At 43.5% G+C, this 12,758-nt stretch overlaps 1 protein-coding gene across 5 annotated transcripts in view; it reads left to right on the plus strand.

Moving 5' to 3' along the window:
* Positions 1-12,758, plus strand: part of PPP1R12A (protein phosphatase 1 regulatory subunit 12A) — a 181,797-nt gene that overhangs the window by 130,857 nt on the left and 38,182 nt on the right. For all 5 annotated transcript variants that reach the window (XM_068276618.1, XM_068276621.1, XM_068276619.1 and 2 more), the window contains 5 exons: positions 1,668-1,838; positions 4,038-4,212; positions 6,383-6,498; positions 8,240-8,305; positions 11,360-11,376. In XM_068276618.1, coding sequence (XP_068132719.1) covers positions 1,668-1,838; positions 4,038-4,212; positions 6,383-6,498; positions 8,240-8,305; positions 11,360-11,376 — 545 coding nt within the window. The remainder of the gene's footprint in view (positions 1-1,667; positions 1,839-4,037; positions 4,213-6,382; positions 6,499-8,239; positions 8,306-11,359; positions 11,377-12,758) is intronic.

Genomic DNA, 12,758 nt, shown 5'->3' on the forward strand with positions numbered 1-12,758 from the left:
AAAGCGCTTGTAGAGGCCCCAGCCCTTAAAATTGCATTTGATCATTACAAGTGTGCAATATATTTGCACAATATGTCAACATCTGGTATATGGCACACAAAACCATTCACGTCTGACCCTGACCCCACAAAGAGATTGCAGTAAAGTTTAACCTACTAAGATCATACACTGATGGTAATGTCGGTTTGGTAAGGTATCTGTTTAAACGACATCTGAAGTGAGAGGGCTATGGAGGCTGCAATGTTTATTTCTTTTTAAGCGATAACAGTTGCCTGGCTGTCCTCCTGAGCCTCTGCCTGCAATATTTTTAGCCATAGACCCTGAACAAGCATGCAGCAGATCAGGTGTTCCTGACATTGTCAGATATGACAAGATTTAGCTGCATGCTGGTTTCTGGTGTAATTCACACACTAGTGCAGCCAAATAGACCAACAGGACAGCCAGGCAACTATCCGGACGGCTGGATCGTGTTCTGTCCTCTAAACGCAGCACTTCAATGCCATCATCTTCTGGCCTCCGATTAAATGATGTCATCTGTGCTCAGAGGATGGAGTTGGCATTGTAGCGCCAATTGGTGGTGGAAGAGTGTCTTCCATCACCCCTCTCCCACCACCAAGTGACGCTATAACGTTGACACGATCAAGTCATATCATGTGATCAGAAGACAGTGACAGGAGTGGAGTGCTGCGGGATGGTGGAGAGGAGAAGAAAGCGGATCCAACAGTCAGGACAGGTAGCTATGACCGCTTCCTGCCGCCTGATCTGCATGCCTGCATTAGGTAACAGAGTTTAGCCGGCAGCAGATGCCCTGCCATGAGTTGTCTAATATGAGAACTTGGGCCAGGCTACAGAAAGGTTAATGGCAAGAACACATGAATTTTTTCTGTGGTGTCTCTTGTAGGACGAGAGGCTAGAAACATAAAGCTGCAAAGCAAGAATGCTAGAGGAGCTGTCAGCCATACTATCTCAGAAAAAAAATATATAAGTAGATAAATACTGCTTAAATAAATAACCTATGTTTTGCACTGTCCACATTTTGGTTTTAGTGATTTTTTTCTATACTTAATAGGTTTTTCCATGTTAACTGTGGCTATTTTGAAGCCAATCCTGATGTAATTTCCTCCTTCTCTCTGCCTGAGTGTGTATGCATTGCCTGCCCTCCTGCCAGTCTTCAGACACTCCTATCCAGCTCTGAGTGATTTTCTCAGCAAGATAAATATTGGCCAATCGGAGAGGAACAGAGGTGTGGGAGGGGAAAACTGGAGGGAAAAAGGTTTCAGCCAATCAGGCTGCATTAGTTATGTCTGAGGGCTAAAGGGCAGGAAAGTAAGAAAGAAAACACAGCATGTCCTGCAACCTCCTTTGTGCGGCAGATGTACCAAATAACAGCCAGGGAAACTGGGGTATGATGATTTATGGGTCTGAGAAGAGTGATTTTTTTTTGATTTTTTTTATTTTGGATTGCTTGATTAGTATCCTTATTACTTGTTCACCAGATAAAAATAAAGAATTAATTTTATGCCTGACAGTTGCATTTTAACTTGGTCACCATATAATTGCCAAGTTTGTAGAAGTTGGAGATATGATGGTAATTCATCCGATTGACATGTCCTGTAAAGAATTATTTGTTTCAGATTTCATTCCGCTGAAAATTGCTTCTTTTGCAGGGGGTTACATTAACAGATCTTCAAGAAGCAGAGAAAACAATTGGCAGAAGTCGTCCTACTCAAGCTAAAGATCAGGAAAGCGAAGAAAAAGAAAAACAAGACAAAGAAAAGCAAGAAGAAAAAAAAGAATCTGAAAATAAAAATGATGATTACCGGCAAAGATTCTCTGAGGTATTTGTAGTGATTAGATCTGAATGTTGTCTTGCCATTCCACAAACTACAGCTTTCCTTTTCCTTAAAGGGAACATCCAAGCTGGAAAAAATGAAATCCCTGGGGCTTCCTCCAGCCCCTGGCTGCCGGTCTTGTGCCCTCGCCGCAGCTCAAGAGGCTCCCGGTGTCCTGCGCTGCAGAAGCCGACCTCGCCAGGTCGGCTTCCTGTGCGCTCCACGGCGCGGGTCACGTGGTCCGGCTGACGTCATCAGTTCTGTACTGCGCATGCGCAGTACATACCTAATGACGTCAGCCGGACCACGTGACCTGCACCGTGGAGCGCCCAGGAAGCCAACCTGGCGAGGTCGGCTTTTGCAGTGCAGGACACCGGGAGCCACTTGAGCTGCGGCGAGGGCACAGGACCGGCAGCCAGGGGCTAGAGGAAGCCCCAGGTAAGTGGATTTTGTTTTTTCCAGCTTGGATGTTCCCTTTAAAGGGATACTGTAGGGGGGTCAGGGGAAAATGAGCTGAACTTACCCGGGGCTTCTAATGGTCCCCCGCAGACATCCTGTGCCCACGCAGCCACTCACCGATGCTCCGGCCCCGCCTCCGGCTCACTTCTGGAATTTCTGACTTTAAAGTCAGAAAACCACTGCGCCTGCGTTGCCGTGTCCTCAATCCCGCTAATGTCATCAAGAGCGCACAGCGCAGGCCCAGTATGGTCTGTCTGCGCAGTACACTCCTGGTGACATCAGCGTTAGCGAGGATACGGCAACGCAGGCGCAGTGGTTTTCTGACTTTAAAGTCAGAAATTCCATAAGTGAACCGAAGGCGGGGCCGGAGCATTGGGGAGTGGCTGCGCCAACACAGGATGTCTGCGGGGGACCATTAGAAGCCCTGGGTAAGTTCAGCTCATTTTCCCCCGAGCCCCTACAGTATCCCTTTTAAAGACTGACCTATTTATTTCCTTTTAAACCATGGAAATTGCCTGACCGTCCTGCTGATCCTCTGCCTCTAGGGATCGCAGTTGTATGTGCAGAAAACCATGTTTTTTGCCATGTGCATATTTTTTTTTTATGCATATGCGTTTTGGGGAATTTTTTTGTATGCTGTTGAATTTCCTTTAAATCTGCCTTTTGTATTGAGAGAAATACAGCATAAGATCTATTTAGTAATAATGTATTTTTTTTTATTTATATGCCCAATAGGAAAGCATTGTATGTGAGAAGAGAGCTGCGATTTACAGTGTGGACCATAGATTCTCATTAAACACAATTTTGCATGTGTTTTCTGCTCTGCTGCATGCGATTTAAAGACGTGTACTCCCAGCCTTATACTTAAGTCATAGTCCCTCAACAAGCATGCAGATCAGATATTCTGACTCAAGTCTGCATGCTTGTTACAAGTGTGTAATTCAGACACTACTGACCAGAATCAGCAGGACTGCCAGGCAACTGGTATTGTTTAAAGGGAAACAAATAGGGGTAGCCTCCATATCCATCTCAATTTAGCTTCTCTTTAAAGACTGACACATTGACTGGATGAGACAAATGCTCAAAAGGCCCTAGAAGTTTTTGTTGAAAGCCACTGTAACATATTGAAGACCTGGGCTAATTGACTTTCCTAAATTATAAGCGGTGAATCAATGGCGAAGTTGCATAGTATTGGTAAGCTGCTGCCAGAAAAAACAATTTGTTACTTCAGGTGATAGGATGAAAACATAGGCTTACCAGCTGATAACAAACCACATTATAAGGTTGTCAGTAGTGCATGTTGAAAACTATCCCCATATCCTGGTCCACATTCTACTCATGAGGAATCGTGGATGTGAGAGTTATAACGCAATTGGGATCATCACCAACCAATCTACTATTGAGGATGATTGTGGCATAGGAGCTGGAGCATACTGAGAACCAGGAGATTAGGATTGTTTTCAACATGCTCTGACAACCTTATAATGTGGGTTGTTTGGTCTGCATGTGTCAGTACAGGTTTCCTGCAAATGAAAATTGGGGCTAACCTTTACTTTTTTTCCTTGCTAACGACATAAGTCAGAGGTTAGATTATCACTATAAAGGAAATGTTTTTGGAGTAAAATGATTGTCACTGGTAGTTTGCTTAATGGACCCCCTACCCAAAACATAACCTAAACCTGAAATGTGCAGTATATGAGAATTAACATTTATAGTGTGCCTTCCTGTTCTTCCTGATTTTTGCAGCGGTACAGGCCATTATCCACAAGTACTACTGTCACGTCATCGTCCACACCATCACTTTCTTCATCTACTAGTTCTTTATATACTTCAAGCCAATTAAACCGACCAAGTAGCCTATCTAGTCTCTCTTCTTCGTACTCCAACTTTTCAAGGCTTGCGTCAAGAGAGCCTGAAAAAGGTAATTGCCACACTGTGTTGTAGGACTTGACTTTTATTTCACTTTTCCAAATGCAGTATATTCTGTGTATGTATTTTAAATTAAGTTATGCATTCAAACTTGTGTTAAAAAAATGCAAAATTAGAGGGAAATACTGTTACAACCATTTTATAGATAATTGTTGCCTCCTCTGTAACCTTAATTTGTCTGCTCACTCACACTGTGTAAAATGTTCCTCCTTTAATTATGTGGATTTGTAGGTAGGAGAGAAGCTTAGTGGACCCTAAAGGTACATACACACGTCAGATTTTCACAAACGACCCATCGTTTGGACGTTTGAACGTCCGGTCGTTTGGACGTCAAATCGGCTGATAGGACTGGACTTGGCGGATCGTTCAAATCCAGTCTTATCAGCTGAATGACAGACTGTACACATGCCCGATTTGACGTCCAAACGACCGGACATTCAAACGAGCCTTAACCCTCACAACAGAAAATGAAACGTCTTCATTTGACATATAATTCACTGATGTATGTGATGTGTGTGTTTAGGCAGATCAGCCCATGTAATCAGCTCTAATCAGTAGCTGTGAATCAGATCTGTGCACAGCTCTCTGCTTAAGGTGGCCATACGCTGCCATCAGATTCGACCAACAGATAGATCCCTCTCTGATCGAATCTGATCAGAGAGGGATCGCATGGCCACCTTTACTGCAAACAGATTGTGAACCAATTTAGTCTGAAACCGTTCACAATCGGTGGTGCTGCCGCCGCTCTCCCCTCCCTCCCCCCCCGCATACATTACCTGCTCCACCGGCGCGAATCCCCGCTGTCACTGCTGTCTTCTCTGCTCTGGTCTGGTCTCCGACATGCTTCACTTCTTCCTGCCCGGCAGGAAGTTTAAACAGTAGAACGCCCTCTACTGTTTAAACTTCCTGCCGGGCAGGACGAAGTGAAGCATGCCGGAGACCAGAGCGGAGAAGACAGCAGTGACAGCGGGGATTCGCGCCAGCCGGAACAGGTAATGTATACCCGCTCTATTGCGTCGGGAATTCGAATGCCGCTATCGACGCACTCCCGACCCGCCGGCGATCGAGAAAAATCTTCCGCACGGACGGATTGTCGGGAATCGGCGGGAACGATCGATTTCAGATGGAAATCGATCGTTCTGTCAGCGGTGTGCGCAGCGATTTCACAGCCGATTCGGTCACTGTGATCGAATCGCCCGTATTTCGGCGGGAAAATCGTTAGGTGTATGGGCCCCTTTAGAAAGGTAACCCTGTGGCTTATTCTTTTGAGTGCTCCCAGGAATGGGAAAGGAAGTAAAAGCATCAGGGTTTGTTTGTTTTTGTTTTTTAATTTTTTATTTAGAATTTCTGTAAAGTGTAATACATTTTTTCCCACTTAGTTATTGTGCTGTGGCTTATCTTTGAGAGAGAGACAGAGAAAGAAATAGTTTTGAGTTTAGTTCTACTTCACTGAACAACACATAATGATGCATGAATGGATTTAGCAAGTATTTTACTTAATTTTCCTAAAACAGTATTTTTTTTTCAAAACTTTATGAATTATTAATTGCAATGGTGCTTTATAGCATATTAAAAAGTACTGTCTAAACTCTGGGTCTGGGAGTACTTTACTAATTACATAATCCAAAAAAAGTTAGACTACACTTGTGCCAAAAAGTGTTACTCCCAGTATATAAATCCAATGACACAAACAGTGCAGCTCCTTGGAACTTGTGGGCAAAGCATATATCTAATAAACAAAAAAGGAGCACTCTATAGTGCATCAAATATTTTAATAGTACTGTAAATAAAAGAATTTTACTTAGTCTGTATAGTGTCATAAAAGCATATATCATCAATGTGCAGTCTCCAGGACCTCCCCGGAAGAACACACCAGCGGCTCGTATAATCCACTGTGGCTACCAATATGGACTTCTGTATCATTCATGATGCGAATGGCATGCTAGAGCTCTAGGTCCTGCCGACTCCTACCACCGCTCTCCCAATCAGCTGATACGGAAGTTCTGGCAGATTTGATCAGTCATTGATGAGTTTTAGGCCTACATAAGATTCTCTAGTCTCAAATGTCCAAAGTGATGTTGAAGAGTCAATGCCACTGGGCCATTTCTGGACTTGGTGTCTGAAAGTCTCCTAAATACTGAAAATGTCTTGACATTTTTCAGATGAAAGGAAAGAGGAGGATAAAGAAGAGGACAAATCTCAGTCAAAATCAATACGAGAGAGGCGGCGACCGAGGGAAAAAAGACGATCGACTGGCGTTTCTTTTTGGACTCAAGATGTAAGTGGATTATCAATTTTTAATGTTCTCTAAACCTGCAGTTTTGTTTTTTTATTCTTAGCAGGTACATAAGGAATGTATTCTTGCATAGTATTTTTAATATTTCCATTTTTTTTGGTATACAGAGTGTACTTTAACCTCACACTTAGGTTCTGTCTTATGTGCATAAAGGACATTGTTAAATTAACTGCACAGAGAAAAGAATGCAGTGTTTGCTAAATAAGAGGGCAAATACCTGCTGCATAATGGTTACTCATAGAAGGCAAGTCATCTGTGAGGCATGGCTTTAATTAAATGTATTTAATGACTAAAAGGAAACCAGAGACGTTAAGTTGTAAAGATTTGATACTTACCCGGGGCTTGCTCCAGCCCCATAAACTTGTCAGAGTCCCTCGGTGTGCTCCCACGGTCTGCCGTTCAGCTTCAATCAGCCTTGGTAACTGGCTGTGTCGCGGCAGTCCGGATCTACTGTGCATGCGCGGGATGTCCGCCAGACTTTACCCAACTGAGCCTGTAACTGGGACTGATTGCAGCTGAACGGCAGACCGCGGGAGGACGCCGAGGGACTTTGGACAAGTTTATGGGGATGGAGGAAGCCCCGGGTAAGTATCAAATCTTTATAACTTAACGTCTCTGGTACACTTTAAGCTCTGTACACACACTAGATGAAATGCAGCTGAGGTGGCCTATGACTACCCCTGCCGAGTATTTAACAAGAGTACAGCAGTCCCTAACACCCCATTGGCCGCTTGAATCCCCCTGGTGAATCGCTTCAGCCAAGCAACTACCGAGAAGATTTATTTTATTTATATAGCACCGACATATTACGCAGCGCTGTACATATTACACAGCGCTGTACAGAGTATATTATCTTGTCACTTAACTGTTCCTCAGAGGGGCTCACAATCTAGTCCCCATCATAGTCCTATGTCTGTATGTATTGTGTAGTGTATGTTTCATAGTCTAGGGCCAATTTAGGGGGAAGCTAATTAACTTATCTGTATATTTTCGGGATGCAAGAGGAAACCAGAGTGCCCAGAGGAAACCCAAGCAGACACGGGTAGAACATACAAACTCTGTGCAGTTGTTGACCCGGCTGAGATTCAAACCGGGGACCCAGCTATGCAAGGCGAGAGCGCTAACCAGTACGCCACCATGCTGCGCATTGTTCTCTGCCCATTGTTTATTGATGGGGAGAACATTGTTCTCCCCATCTTCCTTGCCCACTGCATGACTTCTCTTTTGCTTTGCCCCTCAAGAGTTCAAGCTTTAAAATTTAACCTTTTCTGAACCTTTTGAATTTGAGAAGAGGTATGATAGTTTGACTGTAACGAGCAGGTTGAAGCTTTCACATAGTCATTTATACTGTATAAATAAAACCGCTAAAATCTGGTTTTTGGGGGACGACCAAGTGTTTCTTTGATTACAGCAGTGGTAAGGCATTGTTTTAATTTTTCATGGAAAGACACATTTTTAATGAAGTTTTATTAAAGATACTGCCACCTTTTACCCACTATTTGTCAGTAATATGCTCAAGTAACAGTGTGTTGGAATATATATAATACAGTATGCACTTGTGTGTGGGGTTCTTTTCCCTCTTGTTAGATTAAAGGTGCTGTCGTGTTAAAAATAATTTTAGTGTATTTAGTGTTATTAGCTTTAAAACCAACTAAAACATAGCTTCAGACCATGTTGCTGTGTGCTTTTGGATTTCATATTTGATTTTGGTTTCCTGTCTTAGAGTGACGACAATGACCAAGACCATCAGTCAGACACAGATGATGGCACCAACAGGAAAGACAGCCGAGTAAGTAATTCTTGCACTTAGTTTACTTGCTAAGAACAGGGCTGTGAAGTCTTGAGTCTAAGTGTCAGAGCAATTTTGGGTTTCAGTTAACTGAAGAGTTGGATTTTTGTACTGACTCCACAGCCCTGGCTAAGAAGGCACTAGCTGGATACCTGTCAAATTTTGCAGAGCTATTTAAGGATACAAAAAAATGTATACAACAGATCACATTTATGCATGCTGTGGGTGGCCATGTTAAGAATGAAAATGGTTGGTGCAGAGTTGGGGTATGTGACTAATACTCCGGCAGAGGCCATCTCAGAAATTCTGCTTGTGAATGCTCTGTGCATTTGGCACATTTCTTTACACCTTGTTGGATCAGTGAGCATAGAATCCTATTCGAGACTTGTTTAACTAGTTAGACCAGCATGTAGCATGTTAATTTCAACCCACACTAAAGCAGTATACCCAAGACAAATCAATCTACTTTTAGACTGTAAAAACTATCTGCAGTGCCAGCCAGGAAAAGTGAGAAAACCTAGCAGTAGTTTAAGAACGGATGGTCTTTGGAGAAAAAACTTTCTGCAAGATTGTTGCAAGGTATTCACTTTATACTCACAAGAAGCATAGCATGGATTTTTTTGAGTCCTTTTTTTTTTGGGGGGGGGGGGGAGTAGGGTGTAACACAAGAGCTTTGGGGGGGGGGGGGAGGAGAGGTAGTACTTACCCTGGGAGGAAGATGCCTCTGGATCCTAAAGAGGCTTACCCTTTCCTCCTCAGTGGAGGGTATCCAGCGCTGGGACACCCCGCCCCCCCCCCCTTCCCGCCTCCAAGCACACAGCATTTGTGTGCTATTTTCTTCTTGGAGCAATAAGCCTCTTTTTTTCTGTGTGCGCGTGTTTACGCGGCCTCGTTATCCAGGTGCAATAGAGCCTTAGAAGCTATGTTGGATGTGCTGCAGCAGAACATCCATTGCTGAACGCGGCGGTTGTACCATGTTCCATACTTCTGCATGTTCAGCTCACAGCAGATACATTGCCGTTATATAAAGTAAAGGATCTGCTGGCACAGTGCATCCACTAGAAACATGGCCTGAAAAAGATTTAACAAAAAAGTAATTTTCAGCTTTTGTGTGAATGCCAACTTCTACCTCTTCCCCTAGCACTGCAGGTAATGTGCTCTAAGTGCTGGAACTCACTAGAGCAGTGATAGCTAACCTTGGCACTCCAGCTGTGGTGGAACTACAAGTCCCATGAGGCATTGCAATAATCTGACAGCTCTAAGCATAACTTGGGGAGGCAGAGGCATGATGGGATTTGTAGTTTTGCCACAGCTGGAGTGCCAAGGTTAGCCATAACTGCACTAGAGCCTTTTTTTTTGGGGGGGGGGGGGGAATTAAGGGGTGCTTCTAATCGCTAGCGATTTCCCTAAATGCTCAGCTAATGTAAATGGGTGAGACAAATTCTATAGTAGCGATTGCAATTAGCAAAATCGAAATTGCAGGACATGCAGCATTTTGGGAGCATTTGCGCTTCATTGTAAAGTATTGAAGCGCTGGCAAATCGCTTATGAATCGCTACAGAGAGCAATTTGTGTTATTTTAAATGAATGCAAACTGTAAAAAAAAATTATAATTTAAAACGACCAATCAGAGTTGAAATTTCAAATCACAATCGCTGGCAAAAAGCTTACACTTTTTAAATCGCTTCCAAAATCGGCAGAAAATGCTGCTTGAAATCGCTTAGAAATTGCTAATTTAAAACTCGAGCGATATCGATTTGCGACTTGTAGTGAGTTCCAGGCCTCAGTCTAAAAGTTTATTAGTAACCTTTAAAGCTACTTGTTTTTGTTTTAAATCATTCAGTTGTTATTTTACATTTCCTTATTGCACTGCAGTTACGTTGATGTTTATTACAGTTCATTAAACCAGTGCTGCATGTTGATCCCACTTGCATTTATTTTTCATGCTTGAATGTGTGAAGAGTTGTGTTAAAGTGCTTCTTACATCAACTTAGCCAAACCTGCTTGTGGATGTTTCAGATTTTTATGGTTATTCTTTCTGCAGGTTCTTAAGTAAATAGGATTAGTACAAATTCATACTTCACATGTTCCCTTCAGGAGTTTGTTATAAAAGTGTGCGGCGCATAGCTTCAAATCTGGCTTTTGCTCAAGAATGTTACCATGTAGACACGGTTCACTAGTAAAGCTAGTGGGTGGTAAAGTTTACTTCCAGCCCTCTGCAGTCCCTCAGTTTCCTCCCTATCCCCTCCTTTGGAAAGCTTGCTGATTATTCTAGTTGCGGGCTACTGTGTATGTGTGGTCCCAGCCACGCACCTCCTCAGTCAGGTGACTTGGCGCAATCTACACATGCGTAGTTAAGACTTACTGTGCATTTTCACTCCTGCCGGGATGGAGGACGACGAGGCTGCGTGTGACCCACTAGTGGGCAATCTTTCAGAGGGAGACGGTAGCACAACAAATGGGGGTCAAAAAGACCCTGAGGGACCATAAAAGACAACGGGAGCTAAAATATGCCCCAGGGAAGTACGCCAACTATTCACCCTGCTTCAGGCTTCCTTCAGAACAAATATTTGTGTGTTTTCCCACTGGGATTCCTGTTTTTTTTCTTTCTGCACTCTCTTCTGGGATGACACAGTATTCCACGTTTGTTCACAATCTTTTCTGCATGTGGTGGAATACATTGCAATTACGAATGTGCGTGTTGTGCAGAAAAAAAAAGTAGAATGCTAGCTAATATAAAATTGTGGAGGAAAATGCAAATGAGTGCGATTCCCAAGCTGGCCACAGACTATAATGGGGGCAGTACGCTGTTTGCAAAACCTGCATGAATCCACGAGTATGTTCCCTGAAGTCTTGCAAAAGCTGTTGCTGTATATCTGATGGACGTTGATCATAAAGTGAGTAAAACTAAGCAGGAAAACGAATCCACATAGGCTAACTACTCTAATTCTAGATTCTTCTGGCTAGGATTTCATTATTTATAGCATTGTCTGTTTGTATTATGTTATGACCAACTTTGTGACTCTTGTTGTCTGTCTTTCTCCCCACATGTAGACGGAGAGCCTATCAAGGTATGTATATTAAGTAACAAAAGTGTGTTATGTATCAATCATAAGTTTACATTTTCTGATTTTTTGGGGGGGGGGGGAGAATAGTGTGTTCATTGTTACCAATATAGAAAAGTGTGTTGAAATATATTGCTAGATACATTTATTAGAACATTTTTGGTTACATTTATTAGAACATTTTTGGTTATTTGTATATAGGAACTGCATGAAGGTTGCTAATATATTGCAATATTTGCTGATCTTTAGTACATACACGTTACACACAAGCTTGTGTTGTGTACCTACTGTTGTCCCAGCCTGTATGATAGTTATTTTTTGGGACAGTGGAAAAATATTTATACAAACGCAATCAAAGCATATGGTAGCAGATGACGTGTGTTCTCTCATCATTTTTTAAAGCAATTCTTGGGTGAGAAGTATAGTTTTGCCTCTTTCTGTTCCACTCAGTATTGGATGATAGTATAACAATGTTGCAGGCAGGTTTTTTTTTGGGTTTTTTTTTTATAAACGTTCTATCTAGGCGGTTTGTTACAGCCTTGCCCAAGTGGGTGTCTGCTGCAGGTCATTGCAAATGATGGACAATGGACAATCAAGCTGTTTATCAATTTGTCCAAAACAATGGCGATTAGACCAGTAGAGGGATAGAGTAGTGTAAAAGGGGGGAATGCGATATGAGAGGGTAAATGGGAAGTTAAATTGTCCTAAAAGCGTGGCTGGAAAGTATAATGGTTAAGGGCTCTGCCTCTAACACGGGAGACCAGGGTTCGAATCTCTGCTCTGCCTGTTCAGTAAGCCAGCACCTATTCAGCAGGAGACCTTAGGCAAGTCTCCCTAACACTGCTACTGCCTATAGAGCGCGTCCTAGTGGCTGCAGCTCTGGCGCTTTGAGTCCGCCAGGAGAAAAGCGCTATAAAAGTGTTTGTCTTTCTTTGTCTTTAACCTCTTGACGACCAGCTAACGCCGATTGGCGTAAACTGGTCGTCTGCGGGTTACCATGGAAACGGCCGCTCGATCGAGCGGCCTTTCCATGTCAGTTCACGGAGGGCTTTCCATGTCAGTTCACGATAGCGGCTCGCCGGCAAAATGTAAACAGGCGGGGAAGAAATCCCCGCTGTTTACATGATACGGCGCTGCTGCGCAGCAGCGACATAATTCAGATCGGCGATCCCCGGCCTCTGGCCGGGGATCGCCGGCATATGATAGGCTGAAGCCTATCCCACAATGCGCAGGACGGCTATCCGTCCTGCGCAGCCCAGGAAGGGAGAGGGAGGTAAGGGGAGGGAGGGAGTGCACAAAACGCTGCGGAGGGGGGCTTTGAGGAGCCCCCCCCGCTACCCACTAATGGCCGGCGGCGATCAGACCACCCCAGCAGGACATCCCCCTAG

Source organism: Hyperolius riggenbachi, chromosome 3, assembly GCF_040937935.1.
Source record: "Hyperolius riggenbachi isolate aHypRig1 chromosome 3, aHypRig1.pri, whole genome shotgun sequence".
Lineage (NCBI taxonomy): Eukaryota > Metazoa > Chordata > Amphibia > Anura > Hyperoliidae > Hyperolius > Hyperolius riggenbachi.